This window comes from Alexandromys fortis, unplaced genomic scaffold (genome assembly GCF_014885135.2).
Source record: "Alexandromys fortis isolate MF-2015 unplaced genomic scaffold, M_Fortis_MF-2015_v1.1 scaffold_0, whole genome shotgun sequence".
Classification (NCBI taxonomy): Eukaryota; Metazoa; Chordata; class Mammalia; order Rodentia; family Cricetidae; genus Alexandromys; species Alexandromys fortis.
The window spans coordinates 6,224,781-6,248,552 of NW_026067949.1; the positions used below are offsets into that span (position 1 = coordinate 6,224,781).

General features: G+C 36.1%; 1 protein-coding gene across 8 annotated transcripts in view; it reads right to left on the reverse strand.

The window, feature by feature from the left end:
- The window catches only part of Lcorl (ligand dependent nuclear receptor corepressor like), a 155,725-nt gene that overhangs the window by 8,760 nt on the left and 123,193 nt on the right, over positions 1 to 23,772 (reverse strand). For 4 of the 8 annotated variants that reach the window (XM_050149578.1, XM_050149580.1, XM_050149581.1 and 1 more), the window contains one exon: positions 7,182 to 16,569. The exons of 2 other annotated variants lie outside the window; for them this stretch is intronic. In XM_050149578.1, the coding sequence (XP_050005535.1) occupies positions 11,766 to 16,569 (4,804 nt within the window). In that variant the 3' untranslated portion in view covers positions 7,182 to 11,765. Of the gene's footprint in view, positions 1 to 7,181; positions 16,570 to 19,113; positions 23,223 to 23,772 lie in introns of those variants that run through there. 2 more of the 8 variants (XM_050149582.1, XM_050149586.1) reach the window with 2 other exon arrangements.

The following is a 23,772-nucleotide window of genomic DNA, read 5'->3' on the forward strand; positions in this document are numbered from 1 at the left end:
AGAGCTTCTGAGAGAAACCCAGCAGGAGCGAGCAAGCTAGTTGTGCATAACTCAGAGCTCAGGTCTCTCAGACCTTTAGACATGCTGCAGAGCAGGGCATCAAAGTTTTCCAACGCTGTGAAAAGGACCAGGTGCAAAATTATGAGGTCATACACATCTGGATATAATTTGCAATCCCACCTATCAGACTTTGGGTCTTATAAGAGTCTTCGTGATTGTTAAGACTGCTCCAAATGGAGAATTTTCCAGTCATGGTATTTGGAAGCTACATAATTCTTTATTGTGAAGGGGCACCCAATGCACTGGAAGATGTTTAGCAACATCCCTAGCCTTCTAGATGTCCACAGCATCATCTAAATGTGACAGTAAAAACTGTTTCCTATGGCGCAAGTTCACCCCCAAGAACCACTGTGGTAGACTAAAGATTATTCTGGCTTTTTCCAGCAATGCTTAAAACTAGACTTGGAATGATCAAAGCATTTCTCAGAGTCCAAATATGTAAAGTATCATGAAAAACCCAGCACAAAACAGGGTAAAGTTCACGATGTCTCACATTTTATACATGTCATAGATGAAAATGATTCCTAACAACAAAAATTAAGTCCACAGGGACAGATAACACATAAAGCTAGCACAAAAGGAGGTCAATACAGGTATTGAAAATATACTTAAAGTGTATTGCTTTTGTTTATACTATATTTGTTTAACTGTGAAGTTGTGATTCTTTGCCTGTCTAAAACACCTAATGGTCTAATAAAGAGCTGAAAGGTCAATTGCAGGGCAGGAGCAAGAACAGGTGGCGCTGGCAGGAAGAGAATAAATAGGAGGAGAAATATTGGAAGAGAAGGAGCAAGGTAGAACAAGGAGAGGAGGATGCTAAAGGCCAGCCACTCAGCCAGCCACGGGGTAAGAGTGAAAGTAAGATATAAGGAAGTAAGAAAAGGGAAAAGCCCAGAGAAAAAAGGTAGAGAGGTAATTAAAAAAAAAAAAAAAAAGCTGGTATGCAATAAGCCAAGCTAAGGCGGGGCGTTTAAGTCAGAATAAGCCTCGGTGTGTGATTTATTTGGGAGCTGGGTGGTGAGCCCCAAAAAGCAAAGTAAGAAACCAACACCATTTTGGCATTACAATGTGGGGCTAGAGTTAAAGAAAAACCAACAAAAAGCAGTACTATCTACAATCAGAAAGAGAAAATTGAGGTAACTACTGAATGAGTATTTGCCCTGTGTGCAGAATACATATGATACATATCACAGAAGCAGAGTAAGAGAGGTGGGTACTCATTGAAGAAACAATGATTGTACATATCTAAACTAAACTCATATTCAAGGTGTTCAACAAATACTAAGTAGAGAAAATAAAGAATAATGCTAAGATTTTTCACAAACTGCTAACAAGGAAAAATTAATGTGCAGAAGACAAACATTAACCATAGCGGCAGACTAAATTTCAGGAACAGTAAGGTAAAAAAAAATCTTTAAAATACCAAAAGGAAACCAGACAAATTTAAAATCAATATTCATGAAAAAAATACTTTGCAGTGCTGGGGCTCGAACTCAGGGCTTTACTCATGCTCAGCAAGCGCTTTGCCACTGAACAACATCCCAGCCCCACTTGAAGAGGCTCAGGCTGGCCCTAAACTTTTGTATACCTTCAAACCCACAATCTGGAGTTGGAATGCAGGTGTGCACCTCTGCCCAGCTCTAAAAAGGAATGTCACATAAAGAGTAAAAGCTGAATGGAAATAGTCCAAAGCAGAAATGTACTACAGGAAACTCAAGGAAAAGATTCAGGAAGAATGAAATTTAGATGGAAATCTTTATTTGTTAAAACAAAAAATGAAGAGCACCAAAAATGGAAAATTCATCCTATTTAAGGAAATCCACTTGGAAGATGATTGTGCATTACATCCTGGACATAGCTTGTGTGTTCCCAAGGATTCACACGCTTTAGAAGTATAGTAGTAGTAAGGTGGTAGACCCTCCAGGGGGCTGCCTAGTGGGAGGACACTATCCTCAGAGGAGAATCATGTAGTTTTCATAAGACCCAACTGTTGTAGGTGGTCATATCATTTTCTGCCTCTGCATGCTGTGAGCCAGGTTTGGGGGCTCTTGACAAAGGCTGAATAGTTGAGGCTGCTTGATCCTTCAGTCTCCAAGGCATGAGATAAACTTATGTTCTTTATAAAGTGTCCATCTCAAGTATTTCGTTATAGCAACAGAAAACATTATGTTGTGCAAAGGAAAATAGGAATAGTAGTATTATTATTTATAAAACAGTATTTGTACAGTTTGTACATTTACAGAAGTAAAATGTATGGCAGCAATAGCACAAAGACCTGGGGAAGGAAGCAAAATGTTTTGTTATGAAATTGTTATTCATGCTAAGACTCCTGACCTGAACTGGCCATCCCGTGATCAGATTGGGTGACTATCCTGGCTGTCATGGGAGAGCCTTCATCCAAGGAGTGATGCAGGTAGATTCAGAGACCCAGAGACACCTGCTCAGGGAGTCCTGCTGAGGAAAGGGAAGAGGGATTGGACCAGGGTGGGGGCATGTCAGGGATATTAGAGGAAAACTGAAAGAAACAGTTAGCTTGGCTCATGGGAACTTTGTCAGAATCTGAACTAACAACCAGAGAGCCTGCATGGGATGAACCTGCATATATAGCTATATAACTTGGTCTATTTGTGGGACTCCTAATAATAAAAGCAGGGCCTGTCCCTGGTGCTTTGGCTCAGTATGAATAAAGGGAGAGGTTCTTGGTCTTATGGCAGCTTGATGTGCCATCCTTTGCTGATGTCCAGGAGAGGTCTGCCCCTTTCTGAGTGAATACTGAGGAGAGGTGGATTGAAAGAGGGTGGGGCATGCAGTAGGGATGTAAAATAATAAATTAAAAATTTATTATTCATGAAGTGGTATAATTGAAGGTGATAAGCAAATGATAATCTCGTGTAAATCTAACAGCACCATTTCAAATTGTATGTGTGGCCTTGGGGATCCAGTCTAGGCTATCATTCACATGAGTAGGCACTCTAAGCTATATCCCCAGCCTCCTCTTAAACCTTTCAAGGCTGGACTTCATTCAGCCTTTGGCCTCAGCCTCCCAAGTAGTTTAGATCAGAAGCTGTGTCTACAGGCCCACTATAATAATCACTTAAAAAAAAGAATGAGGAAATTAAATAGACTATTAAACTAGATGGACACTAAGAGAAGAAAAATAGGCTAAATAGAAAACAGCTGATTTAAACTAAATTATATTAATAACATGAGATATAAGTGGCTTAGTAAAAGGTAGAGATTATCAAACTTAAAGACTTATGTCTCAACCCTATGCTGAAACTCATCTAAATATAAAGGCATAATTGGGAAAAAAGTTACAGAAAAGATACCATAAAAATAGTGTAAACTGAGTCAGAAATCATCACACAATAAAATAGACTCCAGAGTACGGGGCATTTTAGGGATCAAGAAGTTCATTCTACAATGAAAAAGAAATCAGCTTGACAAAGTAGTTAATGATTCTAATTATGTCTGCATCTAATAGAGTGCTTCAGAATGCAGGAAGTGAGACTGAAACAGCAAAGAAAAGCTCAAAGCCTGAGCCTGACACTTCTCTAAGGAAAGTCAGTCAGAGTAAACCGACATCCTTAGGGTTATTTACCAACTTGCATCACTGGCACTCAATGGGCTCTCAAAAGATATAGCATCTACACCGTTTCAACATCAGAGATCATTTAAAAAGATTTAAATGGATTCTGGAGCCTGAAGGCCAAGGAGACAGTTCCATGAACAACTGGTGACCTGAGTTTGATTCCCAGGGACCCATATGCTAGACGGAGAGAACTGACTTCCAGAAGTTGTCCTCAGATCTTCATATGTGCACCATATGTGTACACTTGACCACCAATTCACACATACAGGTAAGTAAACAGAAATAAATAAAATGCAGTAAAAGATTCTGGAGCATAAACTAAATCTGTCAATTAATAAAGACTGGATTGATGTAAATTATTCTTAAAAAGCCACAAATTAAAAATCACCAACAGGGATTAATAAAAATCTTGGGCTGGAGAGATGGCTCAGCCGTTAAAGGCTAGGCTCACAACCAAAATAAAAATATCAACTATTTGGAAACTAAACTACAGAGTTCAAAATTATCCATGGGCGAGATGAAATAACAAATTGACAAGACAGTAATATCAGATGAGGAATGATGAAATGCTGGCAAACGGACACATGATTTGGAAAAAGGATATATAAAGCTAATAGTTTTTCTGGCTTTAACTCTGTTACAGTTTTCTTCTTTTATTGGGGAAGATAACTGCAAAAAATATAATTGGTAATGAAAGTGCAGAAGCACCAAGCCAAACTTCATGGCTTCAGAATGGTCATTCTAACTGTGAATTCATTGAAATATAGAGGTTGGGAATGAAAACTTTAATCTAGCTGCATGATCTTTTTATTTGTGAACTCATTGCAATAAAATGATTTTTATTAAAAATTGTAAGTTAAAATTTCAATTAATGAAAATATATCAGAGCAAAATTTGAATACACCTCAAGTATTTAGAGTGAAATTTACAACATTATGCTAACATTAACAAAGAGTTAATCTTCTCATCTCTGTAACATTACACTCTAGGCCAAGAGTTCTCTTAGTACCTGGATCAACAGTATAAGCATCCCTTGGGCTCCAGGCAACATCTACTTTGTTGATGATGCCCAAAACACACTAAAGACTATGTATGACCCACTGTTATAAGGTAGATTCATCTCTTTTGAGCTACCATAGGCTCTATGCCTTCACTCTTTCCTTATACCACCTCTTCTTCACAATGTAATCAGATCTTTTTAGGATATCACATATCTATTCCATTCACATGAAGTCTAAATCTGTGTGATGGCTCACCAGAAGACCCTTTATCTATTCTTCAGACCTTACCATATCTGCTATTATGTTCTCTCCATTTCTTTTGACTTGAAACACACGTTCCATGCCTTTATCTTTGTAACCTAGCAGAACTGTATATCTGGTTTTATTTCCCATTGTTTCCCATGTGCTCAGTATACTGGCTAGCATAGCAAAGATGAACCTGTTTTTGAGACTGGGTCTTGAACTATGCCCAGCCTGGCCTGAAATTTGGGCTCCTTCCCAGCTTCCCAAGGGCTGAGTTTATAGGTGTGCACTATAGAGTGTTTGTGACAAACACTTCTGAGTGAATGTATTAATAGAAAATAAAATCTAGTTTTTTTATGCTCCTATAACAGAGAATCAACAAAAACAATGGACTTCCCAGTGTTGCCTAGAACTATAGGAAGGAATAAGCCAATGTTTGATTGAAAATTCAACCAATATAAACAAGGAAAAAAATCATATACCTCTCATGTTTTGACTTTTACCTTTTTGGTAAAGCATCAATAGGTAACTGTGTCAGGCTTAGTGTTGTAATACCATGATTCTTAGAGGTACAGTGATAAAAGCTGTTTATGGTCTAGCAAAAGTGAGGGAAAGAAACTGCAAGTAGGAGAGCTGGCCTATATGAGTTCTGAGTTCTTTGTTTTTACTATTATTACTTAGAACAGAGTAGAAAAAGACAAGCTATTGAGCACACTGTAAGGGAGCACCAGGAAAGTTAGGGCACAGAAAACCTGCCAAGAATTTGGATTTCTTTCTTTCTTATGGAGTTTTTTTTTTTTTTTTTTTATTTGTATATGTATTTGCGTCTGTGCACCACAGGTATACAGTGCCTGCAGAGGCGCAAAGAGGGTGTCAGATCCCCTGGGACTTGAATTAGAGATAGTTGTGAGCTACCATGCGTATGCTAGAAACTGTGGGTCCTGTGAAAAGCAGCCAGTGCTTTTATCCATTGAATCCTGTCTCCAGTCCACATTTTGAATTCTCAAGTGGAGAAACAAATATGGAGTGTATTTGATTGCCACGTTTTGAACCACAGCCACTTGACTGGCAGGATTTCAAGGTAAGCCTGTACAATACAGCATGCCTGTCTCAAGAAAGGATTAAATAAAACGAAGAAAAATACAAACGGCGGAGTCTACTTGAGTTTATGAGGTAACAAGATCATACGAGGCAGATGTGAAACAATGAAATCACCCTAACAAATGACAGCAGCCGGCCATCAGGAAGAGGATGACCTCTGAACTTACCTCAGCTAGATAAAACAGGGCTACAATCTGAAATAAGAGAATACAGATCTGTAAGATGGAAAATCTGTGGCCTATGGCTCCCCAGCACCATGCTGCTGGATAAGGATGGACACTGTTCCAGTGAGACACAACACCACAGCTAAAGTAACAACTGTTGGGAGAGGTGGGGGCAGAACTGGGAATGAATAAAAGTGATTTTGAGCTGTGTTTTTTTAAACTAGAATTTGTTTTCTGGCTATAACCTACCAATAAATGCAACAGTAAAGTCATCCAATGTCTAGTAAGCAAAACCAGAATATGATTCACCTTGGTTTGAATGGCATTTGCCACAGTATTCCTTCACTGCTGCATGTTACCAAAGCCTGTTACTTGGGTTTGATTCCACGCAGAACAGCCTTACACATAGCACACACCTTATCTCTACACTCGCACCCTTTTCTGAATCCCTATCAGAAAACTCTGAAAGGAAGTGCTCCCAAGTAGGTAAACAAAAAGTGACATACAAAGTTTAGGAAATTTAACATGCTGAGGAGGAACTGTGCCTTAGGGGAAACGAGGCAAAACTGATTCACTCCAGTATATTTGGTGCCAGAGCGCCTTGCACACAGGAGTGTCATAGTACTGATGTTCCTTGGAATCCACCTTTGGAGGCTTGTACAGAAAGTACAGCTTAGGTGACTGAACTATGTAGGAATAACCCACTCTGAACCTGAGAGTCTATCCATTATGTGACAATTATGATATTGAATAATATAAACTACAATGACTATGCCACAATGAGGTACCTCAACTCCACAAACTTGAAAGAGTATTTTGTGTTCAATCACCAAAGTGACTGAATGTTCTAAGCGTACTGAAGAGGGTGGGTTAAAGTTTCAGTCCTGGTCTCAGGTAGCTGAAGGGATCTGTCACTTCAAAGTCACCCATTAAGTGATAAATTTTTGTGAAAAAGCAGCTTTTTGAACACAAAATAAATGAAAATTTTCAGTCATTTTTTTTTCAGGACAGAAGACAAAATAGGAGAAGCTGATATTTTTAATATTTTAAGAGTTATGAGAGAATCCAAATTCTTGAGTATTTGTAGAAAATACAACATTTTAGGATGATTCAAATGAGTCTACAATACTTACAAGTCCTTAGTAGGTTCGTAGTCTTAACAAGTCACATATGTCCAAAGTCAGTGTGTGTTTACCCAGGCAGTTAGCAATTAGGGAAAGACACATGAACATCAGCAAAGGCCTGTATTACCATTTGTTGACAACACAGTCCATTTAGGCCAATATCACCTAAAAGTCCTAAGCACCTGGCCCTTCACACACCCCACTTTAGGGCTGGGGATGTAGTGCAGTGAGAGTGTCTTTCTATCATGTACTTGGCCCTGGGTTCAAGTTCTAGCATTATATATACATATGTAAACTACATCTAATCAAACACTCCTTTTCTTCTCCAACTCCCACGTTTTGTGCCACTATTAGAAGAGATTATTCATAACTCAGTTTGATCATATGGATCTTTATTCAGAGAATGCTGGTCATAGCAGATTCATTCCTTTAGCCTTTTTCTTTACACACATGATGAACCAAGCACACTCTGGCAGCTGATATAAGAATACACCACTATTTAAATCTATATCTCTAGAGACAGCTATTCAAACCTCATGTTTCCTAATCCAACCAAACTATTCCCAGTATCTATCAACTGTGAATGTGTGTACATGCTTGTGTGCGTGTGAGAGTCCAGCTCAATAATAAGACCCTTCCTCTAATAGTTTGTCACCTTATTTTTTGAGGCGGGTTTTCTGGCTGAAACTGAACTCATGATCTGGCTAGCCTGAAAGGCCCAGTGAGCTCCTGTCATGCACCCTTCTGTGCCTCCTCAGTGCTGGAGGTACAGTTGTACATACTTCTGTACCCGGATTTTGTATAGATTCTGTGGATTCAAATGCATGTCCTCATGCTTCCATAGGAGATACTTTACTAAACCATCCCCTAGCCCCAGATTGAGTCTTAAATATAACAAACTCTAATATCTCAAGATTCTGCCCATGAGTTACTGACTTTTATCCCACCTATTGTATCCCACTTTAAGAGAAATAGGAACGTCCCAGGGCTACCCTCTCATTTTCATATATTCGACCCTTTTGTTTCTTACTGGCTTTAAAACATTTCAAATGTTTAAATCTCAGCAAATGCTACCCACCATTCTATCTCCTGTCTCCTCACAGGTTCTTGGTTTTATATACTCATTCCCTCCTTGAGCACTTAGCACCTGACACTGACGGTGGCTTTTGTGTCTATTACTCCGTACATGTGTTTCCTCCTCCAGCAGGATAGTCCCTTTCTGCAATCACTGGGCCATCTCAGCACTCATCACAACTGACTTAAGCACAACTTACACTCCTCTATGAAAACGTTTTCCTTCCGTCTCTGTCCTCTTGACTACTTTCATCAGCATCATTTCATGTGCACCTGTCTCCTGCACCCTGGGGCGACTCTGGGATGCTAGGACCCTGCAGTCTTACCTTGAGGAATCAATCAATCTCTCCTACTCCAGTGACTTGCTGATTTGCCAGTCTGTCTCAAATCAGCCCTCATCTCTGCACAGGACTCACATTATCTACCTTGTTTAGTATCTTTTTTAAGGAACCACTAACTACATCTAAACCCCTAAAGCTAAAACCGAACCCTCAAAGTGTATTTAGACGCTCAATTCTGATGTTCCCTTTCATTCCTCTATTTTATTAAGGTACTGATTTCATAGACTTCTGTAAAATTTATCTTCTACTTAGTGCTTAGAACGTTTTTCCCTATTAACCGATGCTGACCTCACCATTTAAACAGTGCCTCCCCCAGTGATTCTTTTGTGATTTTATACCTTCTGCCTGACCAATGCAATATTCCCTATTTTGTACCTTAGCTCTGACTAATTAGTCAGTGTTCCAAATGACCCAACTTTATTGACTAAATTTTCTGCGTGTAATTTGTTCTACTTAGACTCTGCCCACCACTTATTAGTTTCTAGTATTTGAGGCTCTTTCAAGTCTCACTACTTATGCAGCAATGTTGGATGCATCTGAGTTCCATTTCCCTTCTTCATGTTCCATCAGGTCACTTTTTCCTGGTCACATTACTCAGTTTTCAATGCATATTTAGTTTTCTATGAGAAAAACCTAAGTTTTCTAAGAGCAAGACCCATGACATTAATCACTGTTTCCTACTCACAACATAAAATAATTTTATTTATATAAACATGTGCGTCTTTTCTCACTTAGATGAAATGGAACTTCCTGAACTTTCCACACGGACTAAGAACATATTGTAGCCATTCCTTAAACAGGAGAAATCCAATAGGATAGAACTGCACTTGCCTTTCTTCCCATGTCTACATTTAATACAGAGCAAAGAAAATGCAGTGAGATCTTTAGTATTAAACACATCTGGATAGTTAATATGTACAAAGACAAAACATTCATGATAGAGACAAATCTTTTTCACCAATAGAAATATTTCAAAAGTCAAACATACATTGCCCAAGAAATTTTCTAGAAAAGTCCTGTGGTTAACAGTCCTTCAAGTCTCCGGTCACTAATTATTCAATGCAAAAGAAAACACATAAAACTAATGATGAGCTTTAGTGTTACTTCCAGAAAGGCAAAAACGAGTATGGACTGCCAAGAATAATGAGAAAAGAACACAACACTGCAAGAAACATTTAAAAAATCACATAAACATAACAAATATTGTTATAAATACAATTTTATAAAAATAATGATCTTGTTGATTAAAAAAGGATGTTAAAAATAAAGAAGGAAAGTTATCAGTAAAGATGAATAAAATTTTAAGCAGAACAGGAAACAGTACTAGCAAATTTTAAAATGGAAAAGATGAAAGACAACTCTTCATATGATGCTAATTTTTAAATACCCCAAAAGGATTTTAAAATTAATTTGCAAAAGTAATATTTAAATATTCTCCACCTTCCTGTTTTAAGGTAATCTTATATTTGGCAGGGTAAAGAATAATATTAAAGTAAGATTGTGTTTGATTGTTAGGAAATACACTGGGTGAGAAGCTGCAAGGATAAAATACGGTTCTGTTGTAAAATGAATTAATGCAAATTACTTTTGAAAATCTGTAACATGAGATGAAGATGAAACAGAAGTAAAAATGAAACTATATTTTATTCTTTGTGAAACTTGTATACATATTTTAGGTAAGTTATAAGCTTAAAAATTCTCTATTAGGTATTTTTGTGACATGGCATTTGTTATGTTATTTTTTAGCCTTCTTGTATAGGCTAAAAAATCACAAGCAAGTTATTCTTTCTAATTTTTATTTACCTTTCATAATGGATATTCTACTTTGACATCCTTTAAGCATTTTGTCATTTCATGATAGATATTTAAATTTTTAATCATTATATGTTACATAGTCCTGAATTTTGCATGTTAAAATTATTTACCTAGTTGAATTGGGGGTACACACAAAATCATTAGCGTATTTAAAACTTTTCAACTTAATTGCTGCATTTAGATTTATTTTTTTCCCCCGACAGGGTTTCTCCATGTAGCTTTGGCTGTCCTGGAACTCATCCTGTAGACCAGGCTAGCCTTGAACTCACAGAGATTCACTTCCTCTACTTCTTGAGTGCTAGGATTAAAGGCATTTGCCACCACTGCCTGGTGTGTTGAACGTTTAAATGAGACTTGATGCTATCGACTTTGGTGAGGCACCAATACTTCCCTCAGCCCTCAAAGACTTCTCTAAAAATATAAAATGTAAAAATGAACACAAACCGTAAAATATTCTTTCTAAATGTAACCTGGCAGTCTCTCATGGTCTCCCATCTCTAGTATCTTGCACTGTCCAGCACCTACTAGAAAAACAGATGGAAATAGCTATGCTGGCAACTACTATGTTCATGTTTTCACTTCATTTACATTCAAAAGGGTAATAATCTCCCTGGGGTACCCATGTAAGGCACCTTACTACAATTTAATTTGTTTGCATTCTAAATTTGACATGACCTTAACAGTGACTTGCTCAGCTACAAAGGAATTCTCTTTATATCTATACAAGTGAGCTCAATATCTGAAACACAGAAGTCCACTTAACATACTTGTTGATCACTGAGAAACTTTTAGTTACTGTTTTTTTTTTTTTTAAATAAGCAGTCTTGCAGCAGGTTTTCAAAGCAATATCAAGTGGAGTAACAGTTTAATAAGGAAGATTTACACCCTAGGATTAGTGTCACAGTCTTTAAATGAGTCTTAGCAGTTTTCTGCATATTGTCATAGTTAGTTTTGAGAAGGAAAAGCATGTATTAGCCTGTGGTAGTGAAGTTTTAGTTGTCACAGTCATCTATCAAATATATTCATGGGTATTTTCAGGAAGCTCTTCATGTCTCTTCTAATGTATTTGTTTGATACCGAGTGGCCAAGTGCACCACATCTAGCAGCACCTGATTTCAGGGCTTTCATACTAGGTGCCAAGAAATGAGATTGTTCAAATATTTTAGAAATAAATTAGACTCCAACTAGCTCTTCCTTTTCTATCCACTAGCTTGTGTTTTACTCAAGGCACCTACAATGAAACTTTAAGATTAAGGAGAGAAAAACTTACCTACTTGGGATTTTGTACAATTTGCCTTTTGTCCATTGTTGCAAGACTGTCGTTTATGTCTTTTAGGTGGCATTTCTGTGGTCTTCCATGGTGATCTTTTTCTTTTGTTTAATTTGCTAAGAGCCTCAGAATGATCAGGATTCTTTTCAAAATTAACCTGCTTACTTAACTGACTACTGTCAAGCTCATCAGTCAATCTATCACTTGCAGGACTAGTTGCTTTGGCATTCCCTCTTTCTTTATTTTGTGTTTTAAAGGAATTTTGCCTTGCTGAATGGGACCTTAAATTAAAACGCTTTGATTCTTCTCCTTGCACTTGGATCTCACTGTCAACAGATTCAGGAGAATAAATGATTGTATTTAGCTTAAAAGTATTTCTGTGTTCAAGACAGTTGATCTTCCTCAAAAATATTCTACAGTCTTTTAAAGTTTTTGACTTCCAATTATTGGAAAACACATTTTCTAGTCTTTGTCCCTTTTCAGAACCAGTCTGGCCACACCCTGTTCCATTCTCCTTTGTTTCTGACTTAACTTCACTCTCTAAACTATCAGGGGTGGTGACATCATTAACTGCCACCCTCTCTTGAGGAAAGTTGACTCTGGTTTCCGGTGGCAAGGCCCACTGGCTACCCACTGTACTTTTCCCACTGAGTGATGTCATTGCATTTTTCTCCCTCTCTGTCTTAGTCAAAAATTGATTCTGGCAGAAAAATCTTAAGTTCCTTCTTTTTGAGTTCCAATCAATTGTTCTGTGGCTGTGAGGCTTTTCCTCTTTTCTCCACCTTTCACAGTGCAAACTCTTAAACTCAGTCCTTTTCAACCTAGCTAGTGTTAAATTTCTTCTCACATTTAAGAGTGGTGAGCCAACCATTTTATGTAGTATATGGAATTTCCCTGCTGATTTTGAAGGAGAGGAGACAGCAAATTTTTTAAAGTGCTTCCTGAAGGGGCTGGCATTAAACCCACAGCATTTCACCCCTAATTTAATGCCCTTGGTACTTATCACTTCCAAAGGGTTTCGAGCATTTGCTTTTCTAACTAAAGAAAGGGACTGTGTTTCTGTTGTTTGCATAAACCAGGTACAAAGTTCATTCAAATTATACTTTTTCTGAAAAAGCATTTTTACAGGTGAGACTTCAAGTTCTACAAGACAGGTTTCCAGAGGGCTTGCTGCTTTAAAACCATGGCTTTCAGTGGAGCCTGCTCTACGAACGGAATTTTGAGCTTCATCTCTACTCACCTGCACCCAAGCATTTGTTATTTGTTCAAATCTATTATTCAATTCCTCTAACAATGAATCATTTGAAGCAGAAGTAGTCCACCATCTGAGTAAAGGACTAGAAGAGATAACAGGGTCCAAGGATACTTCAGAAATGGGCATTAATTTTTTATCTTCCAAACATTTTTCTGCTTTCCTTGAACGTCTAGATGCTGGGAATCCTTTGGAAGCTAGTTTAAAACTTGACTGCCTGTATTTCTTCTTTGGACTTTTGCCTTTCTGCAACTGGAGTTTACATGATTTATGACACAAACCACTTTTGTAAGTAAGCGAGCCAGAAGATGCAAGTGAATGTAAGAAATGGAAAGGTTTTCTGGCCCTGATAGAATGTTTTGGAGGTATAGAAACAACATCACTATTTGATTCATTCTTAAATATGTCAACATTAGTGGGGCTGACCTTATCTAACTGACTACACTGTTGGTCAAGCTTTTCTTCTCGGCAAGTTTTCTCTAACATAGTCTCCTGTTCTAAAGGAGGTAAGCAGCTGCTAAGGCTTACTTCTCTTTCCTGAGGTGAAATTCTACTAACAGTCACGGATATACCAGAGATTTTCACTTTTGCAGGTCTCCCCGGCTTCCTAACAACTGACAAAGGCTTTTGATTTGGTCGAATAATGTTCTTGGAAGCCTGAGGGATCACAGACTTGGTCTTGATGGGTCTAACATATTCAAAGTCAGAATAAAAAACCCCACTTTCAGATGTCAATCTTGACACAGCACTTAGACTTTCACCACAGTCAGTCTCATATTTTTTAGCATTTCTGATGCTACTAGAGTTAACTGCAAAGTCAGAGATATCATTGTTCAATGAGATGTTGCTGATGTTCATATTTCCTTCAGAAACACATCTCTTAGTTCTTCTTGACCTTCCATAAACAACAGTGACAGTAATACTCTTTCTATAAAGACCTTCTTTCACTTCTGATAGACATTCTAGATTTTTCTTTCTAGCATTAAAAGACTCATTTTGGCCAACACTGACATCTGTTTGATCAGCTTTAGGTTTGGGTGGTCTTCCAATTGGTCGTTTAGTCTGTTTCACAACTTGTGGGCCAATTTTTTTAGGCCTTCCTGGCTTTCTTTTATATGTTAAGTCAACACCACCCCTTGACTTTCCCTCAGGGTCTTCTTGTGGCTTATCACTGTTTAAACTGTCAGTAAACTCTGCAGATGATGGTGTGGCCTCTTGTACACAGTTAAATTTGTTTATTTTGCTTTGATGGCAGTTAATATCATGATTAGAACTGTAATCTTCAAAGCTAATGCATGGTATGTCTTCCTTTACTTCTCTTTTTCTTCCACTTACTTGGTGGGTTTTATGTTTGTGAGAAGAAACCTCAGCATTTGACTGTGATGTGCTGACTGAAGTTAAGGTATATTTGATTCCTTCACTGCTTTTAATCTCAGATAAAAACATGAGTTTGATAGGACTAGAATAGTTAAAAACAGAACTTTCAATTCCTTCACATTTTGTTGGCACACTTTCAACACTGGATGTCATGCCCCCCCTCTCTAAAATGGGTGCTATTTTTGGATTATGAGGTCTCTTGTTCAAATCCATTACAGGCATATCATAACTTCTTTTACTGCTAGATGGTATTACAGATTTTGATAAACCCTGACTTTTGCAAGCCATTCTACTTAAAGTACAGGTCAAATCTGTCCCACTTTGGTCTTTACCATCTGTTCCTATCAATTTCTTGGAGGCTTTAAATCCTTCAGATTGTGCTTGATTAGTCCAAGACCTCTGAGCCATATTTATTGTGTCTTCCAAACGCTCCACAACAACTTGTAAATTAGAATTCATTGCAATTTTGTTTAAGTCTCTATTTTGGAGACTTTCAGTTGGATCTTTGACTGGATCTTTGCTGTGAGCAGAGTCTGATACTCTTTTGCCCTCAGGGAATTTTTTGGAAACAGAATTGTTTGTTACATATATAGAATACCACCCTGGAGGCACAATATTTCGTTTAGTTCTGCTTAAAAGACAAGGAGCATCCGTTCTCAAAAGTGTTTGAGTATTTTCTAGTTTTGTATTTTCATTATTTTGTACAGTCAGTTTTTCAGCTATACATTTCTCTGGTGATTTTCTTTGGCTCATTTTCTCAGATGAAGTTGCTTTAATGTTTTCTGAAAATTGATCAAAAACCTTGCTAGTTCCTAAGCTCTCAAGAGGTACCTGCAGTGATGGCGCTACATCATTTGGTGAAGAAACTGTTTCTGTATGATTTTCATCTTGAAAGCTCTTAGAATTTTTTAAAGGTTCTTGACGAGCCTGGAGTTCTTTGTTCAGTGAAAGCATCTTATCATTGCATGACAATTTTCTTGGATTTTTTTCACTGTATCTTTTCCTCAGAAAGTTTTCATCAAGACTGGCAAGTTCTCTTTTTATCTGTAAAGACTGCCTTCTGATCACAGGTGAATCAGGAGAGTTGTGCATGGCAAATAAGGTCTGTTGACGCTTTCGAAATCTTGTTTGAATAATTTTATTTTCTACCTTCTTATCATGTTGACTCAGTAATTCCATAAAACTATAATCACTGGCTGTTGCACTGTGCAAGAGAGATGTTATTAAATTTCCCAATTTAAAATCATTATCTGAATCACAATCAGTGCTAGATAATTTTATGAGGTTTGATGTATCTGTGGTTTCTATTGATTTTAATTTTTCATTAATACGATCCATTAAATCTTGAAAAATTACAGCTGTTTCACCCTTTTCATAATTTGAGGTATAACTACTGCTGGTATCCAAGAGCACAGAATCAAAGTTACTGGACTGCTTAGTTTTATTTATTTTGCTGTCTTGATCACATTTGTGAATGCTTATCTCGGCTGGTGTGAGAGATGGAGGCTGATTAATGCTTGACTCAAGTTTGTTATTTTCTAAGGTTGAAAGCTCTGAGACGATGTCTTTCCACTTTTCGAATCCTCCAGTCTCCACAGGTGATAATGGTGGGGGGGAGGGACTTCGAGATCTACAGGCATCTTTAAGATTGACTGAAAGATCACAAACTTCCCTTGACAAAAGAGGACTATGAAAAGCTGATTTTGTCGAGTTATTCTTTGCTAACTGTCCACAACAGCACCTGTGTGCAGTATAACTGCTTTCAATACCACTATTCATTACTGTCTTAATGTGTTCAACAGTTACAGTTTGACAAGACAGACAATGTAATTCTTTAATACAGACTGGCAGAGGCATTAAACCAGGGCTTTGTCTCTCATTGTGTAAACACCCTCTTTCTGCCAGTCTATATTCACAGCTACAGAACAGACCATGGAAATCATCTTCGAATAGGGGTTTTTGAGATTCTGAAGACATAGTACATGATGAGTTACAACAGCAAATAGAAGCAGCATTCTGCTCTTGGACTAGAAATTTCAACATAGCCAAAACTTGTTGATGGTGATGTATGCACAAAGATTCCAAAACTTTGTTTAATGCTGATTTTCCTTTTTCCATTTTAGTAGCTTCCTCTGATTTTGCATCAACAGTTGAACTAAAAATAAAAATCAAACAAAAAATGAATTACAGCAAAGATAAGGAGTTATAATTCTTGACAGCGTTTGAATGACGTATTTTGATATTGCTGGACTCCTGACTCCTACAGACGGAACTGCAAGGACATCTTGGTTACTTATAGCAGAAACAATATGAAGCACTGGTAAGTAATTTCCTATGACAAAGTACAGGAGTCAAAGTGAAGCCTTTGCAATACAAAGCTGGTGATTCCACATTATCACATTAACACATTGGTAATATTAAGAATTTTGGATATATTAATAAACTTTTAGGAAAAGTGCTTCAGAAGGAATAAATTTTTTTTTGTAAAGTATGACACTTTGCCATATTTTATAATTATCATGTCCATGTTAGTGCAAATAAGGAAGGTAAGGAGTAAAATCTTATTTTTATTTAAAATACTTTGGTAGGTAGTAAAAAAGAAATGTAATATTAAGAGAGCTCTGCATAATCATGAAGAAAATTATCAAATTTCTGAGATTAAGTTGCAGTCATTTTAACCTAGGAAGAATATAAAAGAAAAAGGAAGCTATTTAAAAATTAAATCTACTTTTAACTGATTTTTAAAAACTATGGAAAACATAGGAAAACTAAAGGTATTACTTACCTAATTATTAAATTTCAAATGCTGGAAAATGCCCCACCACAGAAACTAATACATATCTGACTTTAACTAAAACCCAGGATTGCTTATCAACAATATAGAAGCCTATATTTTTAATTCAATACCAGCAGCAAGAAGAATAAAATATATTAAAGGAATTCTGTTTCAGAAAAGTATCCATTTTAATGAAACATCACCAAACTCTGTGGGAACAGCCCTTCTCTCCTAACCCAATGTGCCTGTCATTTGTTCCTAGTCTGAAAAAAAATGTTACTTAGGGTTGTAATTGGGATATACTACTTACAACTGACTCAATTGAAGAATGTGTTTTTTTTTTAAATAAACACTATGTTCATGGTATTAAAAATTAAAGGGGTTTCTTTTAAAATAGCAGTGAAATCAATATTTTTATATTACTACCTGACACTGGAATAACTTTCTCTACAGCTATTACACAATAATTTACTGAGTTTTATACAATTACGTAGTTTGAGTACTAAAAAGTACCGAAGCAAGTTCTGAGCATGTGATCAGAATTTCACTGAAAAAATTATCATATTTTACAAATGTTTTAGTGAGACTAGCAACATGTTCTGACATACAGAAGCAAACAAAGTGAAAATAAACCAAAATAAGCAAAGACTTAAAGTTCAGTGCTGCCTCTAAACAAAAGAAGATATATAGCCCCAGTATTGGTCCCTTCTGTAAATATTTTTTAAATCTACTTTTATACTGCAGAGTGTACAATGATAAGAAATAACTCAAGATTCAATGTAAAAGTTTTAAAAAATGTAGAGCAAAGGTAACACCAAATGATAGTTACCAAATATTAGAAAATTATATCCTTTTCCAGCAATTCAAATTTATGATTTCAGACAAGCAAAAGAAAAGTCAACACACCCTAAGTAGATTCAAACAGGTTCTGAAATAATGCTAAGGCTTGCTAAGCATACTTATTAAGTAGTAATAAGTGGAGTGCTTACAAACTTTTAGAGTATGTTTTATGTAATTACAATATATCCTTTTAGCAGTTCCTAAAATGCTGCTAATGAAATGACTTGTACAGAAGCAGTGAGGAGATGGGAGAGTGTGTGCCGATTAGCATGTCCAAAGCCCAGGGTGCAATTCCCAATATAAAAATAAATAAGCCCTGTCAAAACGTAAATGATCAAAAAGCAGCAAATGCTAAGTAATATAAAAACGTAATTTCAATTTGTTAATCTCATAAAATTATGAAAACCACTGGCGTCTATATGACTTTTCTGATCTTCCATGGAAATCTTTATTTTAAAGGAAGAGTTTTCCTATTCAGTTTGCTAGATTTTATACTGGAAGTTGAAAAATATCAGTGGTCACTGATACTCACTTAGCAATATGAACAAGAGTAGATTTTATCTTATATATCTTGGTGGACAACTACATTAATAAATTACAGATTTTTAAAATAGTCTTATTTGGTTTCAAAGCTTTTTTTTCCTCTCTTTTGTTCCACTTTAGAATCTCAAAGAAAATGTAATGAGTGAACAGGCATATGTGTGAATCTCCAATCCAGAATTTATTCTCAAGTAATTATGTAAAATTCTTAAAATTGTGATTTTGAGACAGAGTATCAGAATGTAGCTTTGGCTGGTCTGGACCTCACTATGAACACTAAACTGGCCTAGAACTCACAGTGATCCACCAGTCTCTGGCTCCTAAATGCTGAGATTAAAGGCCATCTTATTCTAACTGGTTTTCATGTTTTTTTCTAGGTTCAATTCTTTCTAATTCTTTCCTGTTCCTTATAAGTCCAAACATCTCATTTCTGTTACTCTGCCCCCTTTCTGTTAGAAATTTGTTGTGACAATTTTTTTGAGAGTCAATTTCTAATATTGTTAAAAAACAGAAACCCAAAACTCCTCACAGGGAATCAAAGAATTCAGTGTAGTCAAGTTTTACTTTTCTTTTCTTTTACTGAATGAGTAAATTAACCACACACCGACAGTGTTGTAAATTTAAGTGCAAAAGCATTGAAGTGCTTTACTACAAATTACAACCTAGAAACACGTTAACTGAACAATTAAAATTCATACAATCAGATTTAGATATATAACAACACAAAGTAGGAACAAAATTACAGTACATGTACAACACAAGACAGATACATGAATTCATTAGAAAATATTGTAATAAATAATTCATGAATTATAGTGCAATTGATTTATGCATAAATATAACTAATTGCCTAACAATCAGTTTATATTAACAAAATCTGTCAAAATCAAGGCAGCCACAGAGTTTTACTAAATTACTGCGACAATGAAAATACTGCAATTAAAAACAAACACAAGTATCTGCACTGTAAACAACTAAAAGAAAAATCAGTCTCACTAAAGTCAGTATACAGTTTAATATAAAATTGTCATCAGCTACCAGAAATGCTTTAAACAACTTTACTGAGCAGTAGTTTTCTAAAAACAGAGGCACTGTTTTTTTCTTTTCCTTCTTTTTTATTTTAAATATAAAATACTTGAGGAACATTCAAATAAGTAGAAAGCACATAAGGGTTGCTTTCATGTTCATTAAAAGTCAGCTGAAACTGTACTTTTCAGAATCTGTCAATTAAAGTAGTAACTGGTAACTAAATTTATAAAGTACTTTGAAAGTATAACATAAAGGATATCTTAATAGAATCAGTGGGGAGAGGGGAACCCATAAACTTCCCTGCCTTTCCTAGTTTGTATAATCAAAAAGTCAACTCAGTAATACAAACATTATGTTTCTTTTAAAAGTTATGGGTTGAACATTACCTATAAACTATCAAAAAATATTTAATTTACTATTTGACCAAAAATAAATAATACAAGTACGAAAATGCTGCAAATTAACTATAATATTACCTATAAAACTACTGATCACTGTGAAGTCAATAGCAAAATGATCCCTGATATATGAATCCTGTAAAGTTTTTGGTCAGGTCATCTTTTAAATGATATAAAAGTGTTCTGTAAGTTTCCCTTTACTATAAACTTCTCAATCAATTTATCAATGTAAATATAGTGTGAGGAATAAAAAAGGTCAATACAATATAAAGATTATGTAATGCATTCGAGCTCCCAAAGTTTTGCAAGCAAAATTCTGTATAAAGAGGTCAAGAAAATTGTTTCTGAAGCATTTACTTTTTAAGTTTGTTTTTCGATGGGAATAGGGGGAAATATAATAAATAATCCATGTTCTGGTCCTCACAAAATATGGCTTAATTCTTTAAAAATAAAGATGACCCTGACAAATGCTGTCTTATAATCTATTATGTATATTTTCTTGGGGGAAGAAAAAGATGAGGAGGATTCATATCCTAGTATGCAGGTAACATTAACAGCTGAACATGTTCAATACAGATCTCAGAGACCAAGTAGTTACCTGGTTATATATTTTCTTATTTTTCAGTTTCTTCCAATATATGTAAGCAGTTTTAAAGTTTAGTAGCTGAACAATCACATATTCATGTGATTATTAAACACACACAAACACAAGTGTAAAACACAAGTATTTGAAAAGGTGCACTCATTTTTTAAATTCAGCTGTAAGAATTCCTTTTGGACTTAGAAAAAGTGGCTTAGGAAAATGACCAGAACCTGAATTCTAACAGAGAAAAGGGGCACTGCGGAGGATTCTCATCTATAAAGCAAATCTCCAATCTTTACATGGAGGTACATGCTTCTTACTACCAAAACTCATACTCCATAAACCCACAGGAATACTCTGATCCTTATTTTTTAAAACTGTTTTATAAAAATTACTGGTCTCATATGAGTAGTAAAAGTTAAAATGCACTGCCCAGCTTCTAACTATCCAATTAGTAAAGAGTTTACATTACTGAATGTTCAAAACAGCTTCAGTGTTATATATCTGTAAATCTATTCAAGACCCTGAACAAACTGCAAATTTGGTTATTAGCAAAATGATAATGTATCACCCACCAAAATGAAATCTGTAATTCATTTTGATAAACTGAAAATGTTTTGAAATGTCACAGCAGCAAATATATTAAAGTTACACTGAGGTTTTTCAATAGGAGTGTGTCACAATCCTTAAAGTAGTCATAACATCAACTAACCAGCACATTTAACCAAAATGACCATTCTCAAGCTTGTTCTGTGCACATTATAAACATGCTCTAAGTTGCATTCCAACTTTCTTTTCTAACCTTACACATTAGCTTATTTTTCAAATGAAAACAAAATTAAATTACTTTAATAATTAAATTTAAATTACTTTTTGTTTTTAGTAATCCATCTTATATTAAAGGATTCTATAGCTGCCGGGGTTAACTATGTCAGTTTTTAAAATTTAAATTATATACTTATAACCCCAACTTCCTGCTAAATCAACAATTAAATGATAAATATTAAATTTTACTATACATATCCTTTAAGGTTTTCTCTTCTATCCTGGTGGATGCACTCCAGTGCATTTTGTATTTCATAGAATGCACTGCAGTATATTAATACTGTATCTATTAGTCACTCTTGGTGCAGAGAGAACTATTTAACTTTGATGGGTTCTTTGACATACTCACAGTACTTGTAGTATGTTACACAAAAGTGTTCACAAACTATTAATATCATATTTCCATTATAAGATGGTTCAACTGAATGGCTAGAATGTTCTTTTACCAATAAAAATGTACCACTTGACAATTACTTGTTTTCCCACATTTTATGCTATTGACTACTAAAGAAAACCTGAATCTTTTTTCACCTATTTATACAAGGATTAAATACAAACTATCAGAATTAATAAGCAACTCTATAATTCTGTCCACAGTGAAAACCCTGAATAAAACTTTTTCAAAAGGCATGTAAGTGGTTTTTGAACTGTAAAATTTCATGTCTCCTGTCAGAGTGAGCATTTGTAATTTCCATGTGTGTATATAGATACACACATACACACACACACACTCACACACACCTGTGCACACACACGCACTCACACACAGACATTCTCTAACAGTAATCTACACAGGCTTGCTGCTGTTTCTGCAGCTGCCAGTCCCTGAATCTGTCATATATAACCCAGTGTCTGGTAATCGTAGTTTCTTCTTCGGAGGAGTCTTCAGTGTTCCAGATCTTTCCTTTACCTTGTATTCTAAAGTGCTGTGAGGTACCCCATAAATTCCTTGTGCTTTGGAAACACTCATTTTTCCACTCATTACCATTGCAATGGCCTCTTCCATTATTTCATGATCATACTGCCGATAGCGGCCACGTTTTTTCCTGGGCTGCTTATTATCTTTCCGGTCTAATCCATCTTCAGTGTTCTCAGAGGTTCCATCAATTGTTCCATTTTTAGAATTAAGACACAAAGGAGAGAGGTCCCCATGTAGAAAGTAAGAGTCAACACTTGAGTGAGTTATAGGCCCAGAACATTCTATTTTGTTCTGTTTAGGGAGTATATTTTTCAGTTTTTGGAGAGCTGATCCTTCAAGGACTGAAGAGGTTTTGGAAACTTGATACATGACATCCAGCAGACCAGAACCATCAGGCTGTGATTTTGAAACTGAATTTACTCGTAGCTGAGGAATTTTTAACTGTACAGGAGGATTTGAAGTTTCATATTGAAGGCTTTCATTTTTTTCTTTAAACTGAGTAACCATTTTCTGTAGAGTTAACTGATGGAGGTAACTGGAAGCTGTTGGGAATTTTAATTCTGAGGTTTCAAGTAGGTTGAGTTTACTTTTTTCTGTGCGCTCTGCTTGAGCTCTTGCCCACAAGGCTACCTTTTGCAGCACAGCACAAGTTTCTTTACTGTCTTTATATGAGTAACTATCATTGAAATCTCGAGTTTTGTTTTTAAAAGATGCAGGCTTCCCTGCTGGTAAGGCTTCTAAGTGGAGAAGTAAAGTTTTTTGAGGTATGCCATAAAGTATGCCTGCTTTATTTATGTCCAGTGCTCCAGACTGAATGTCTTTCAAAGCTTTTGAGAGCAAACCATCTGCAAACTCAGCACTTCTTTCCACATAGTCCTCTCTGTTTCTGTGTAGTCTCCTGGATGGATGGAATGAAACGATGGTAAACTGATGTATGAGAGACTCTCACACAGCTATGGAAGGGGAGGGTCCACTCCTTTATTTTACTCCTTGCTTAGGTAACATCACTGCTTATGACACGTTAGGTCTGTGGAATGTAGTAGTTACTCCATATCAAAGCAAACGCTACAGTCCTGGTAGGACAATGTGTCAATGATACGGTGGCCTCAATGGGCAGACCTTCCAAGAACATAAAATCCTAACTGAGTATTTGTAAAAATATTCTCATGATGTTGCTTTTCCTCTGAAAACTGCTTGCAGAGCAACACTTATAATTTTTATTTACAATTAGAGTTCCATTATAAAAATACCCAAATCCTCAAGGAGTTTTTGTTAGTAGAAACGTGACGTTACCGCTAAACAAGTAATAAAAGAGTCAACCCGTTTAAAGGGAATTTGCAGCACCAAGAGAACTCCCAAACACACATCTCAGTTCCACAGACTCTTTCCTCTGCATAGAACTGAAAATTTCAACAAAGACGTATATGAATAATTCCATTTGAGAATGT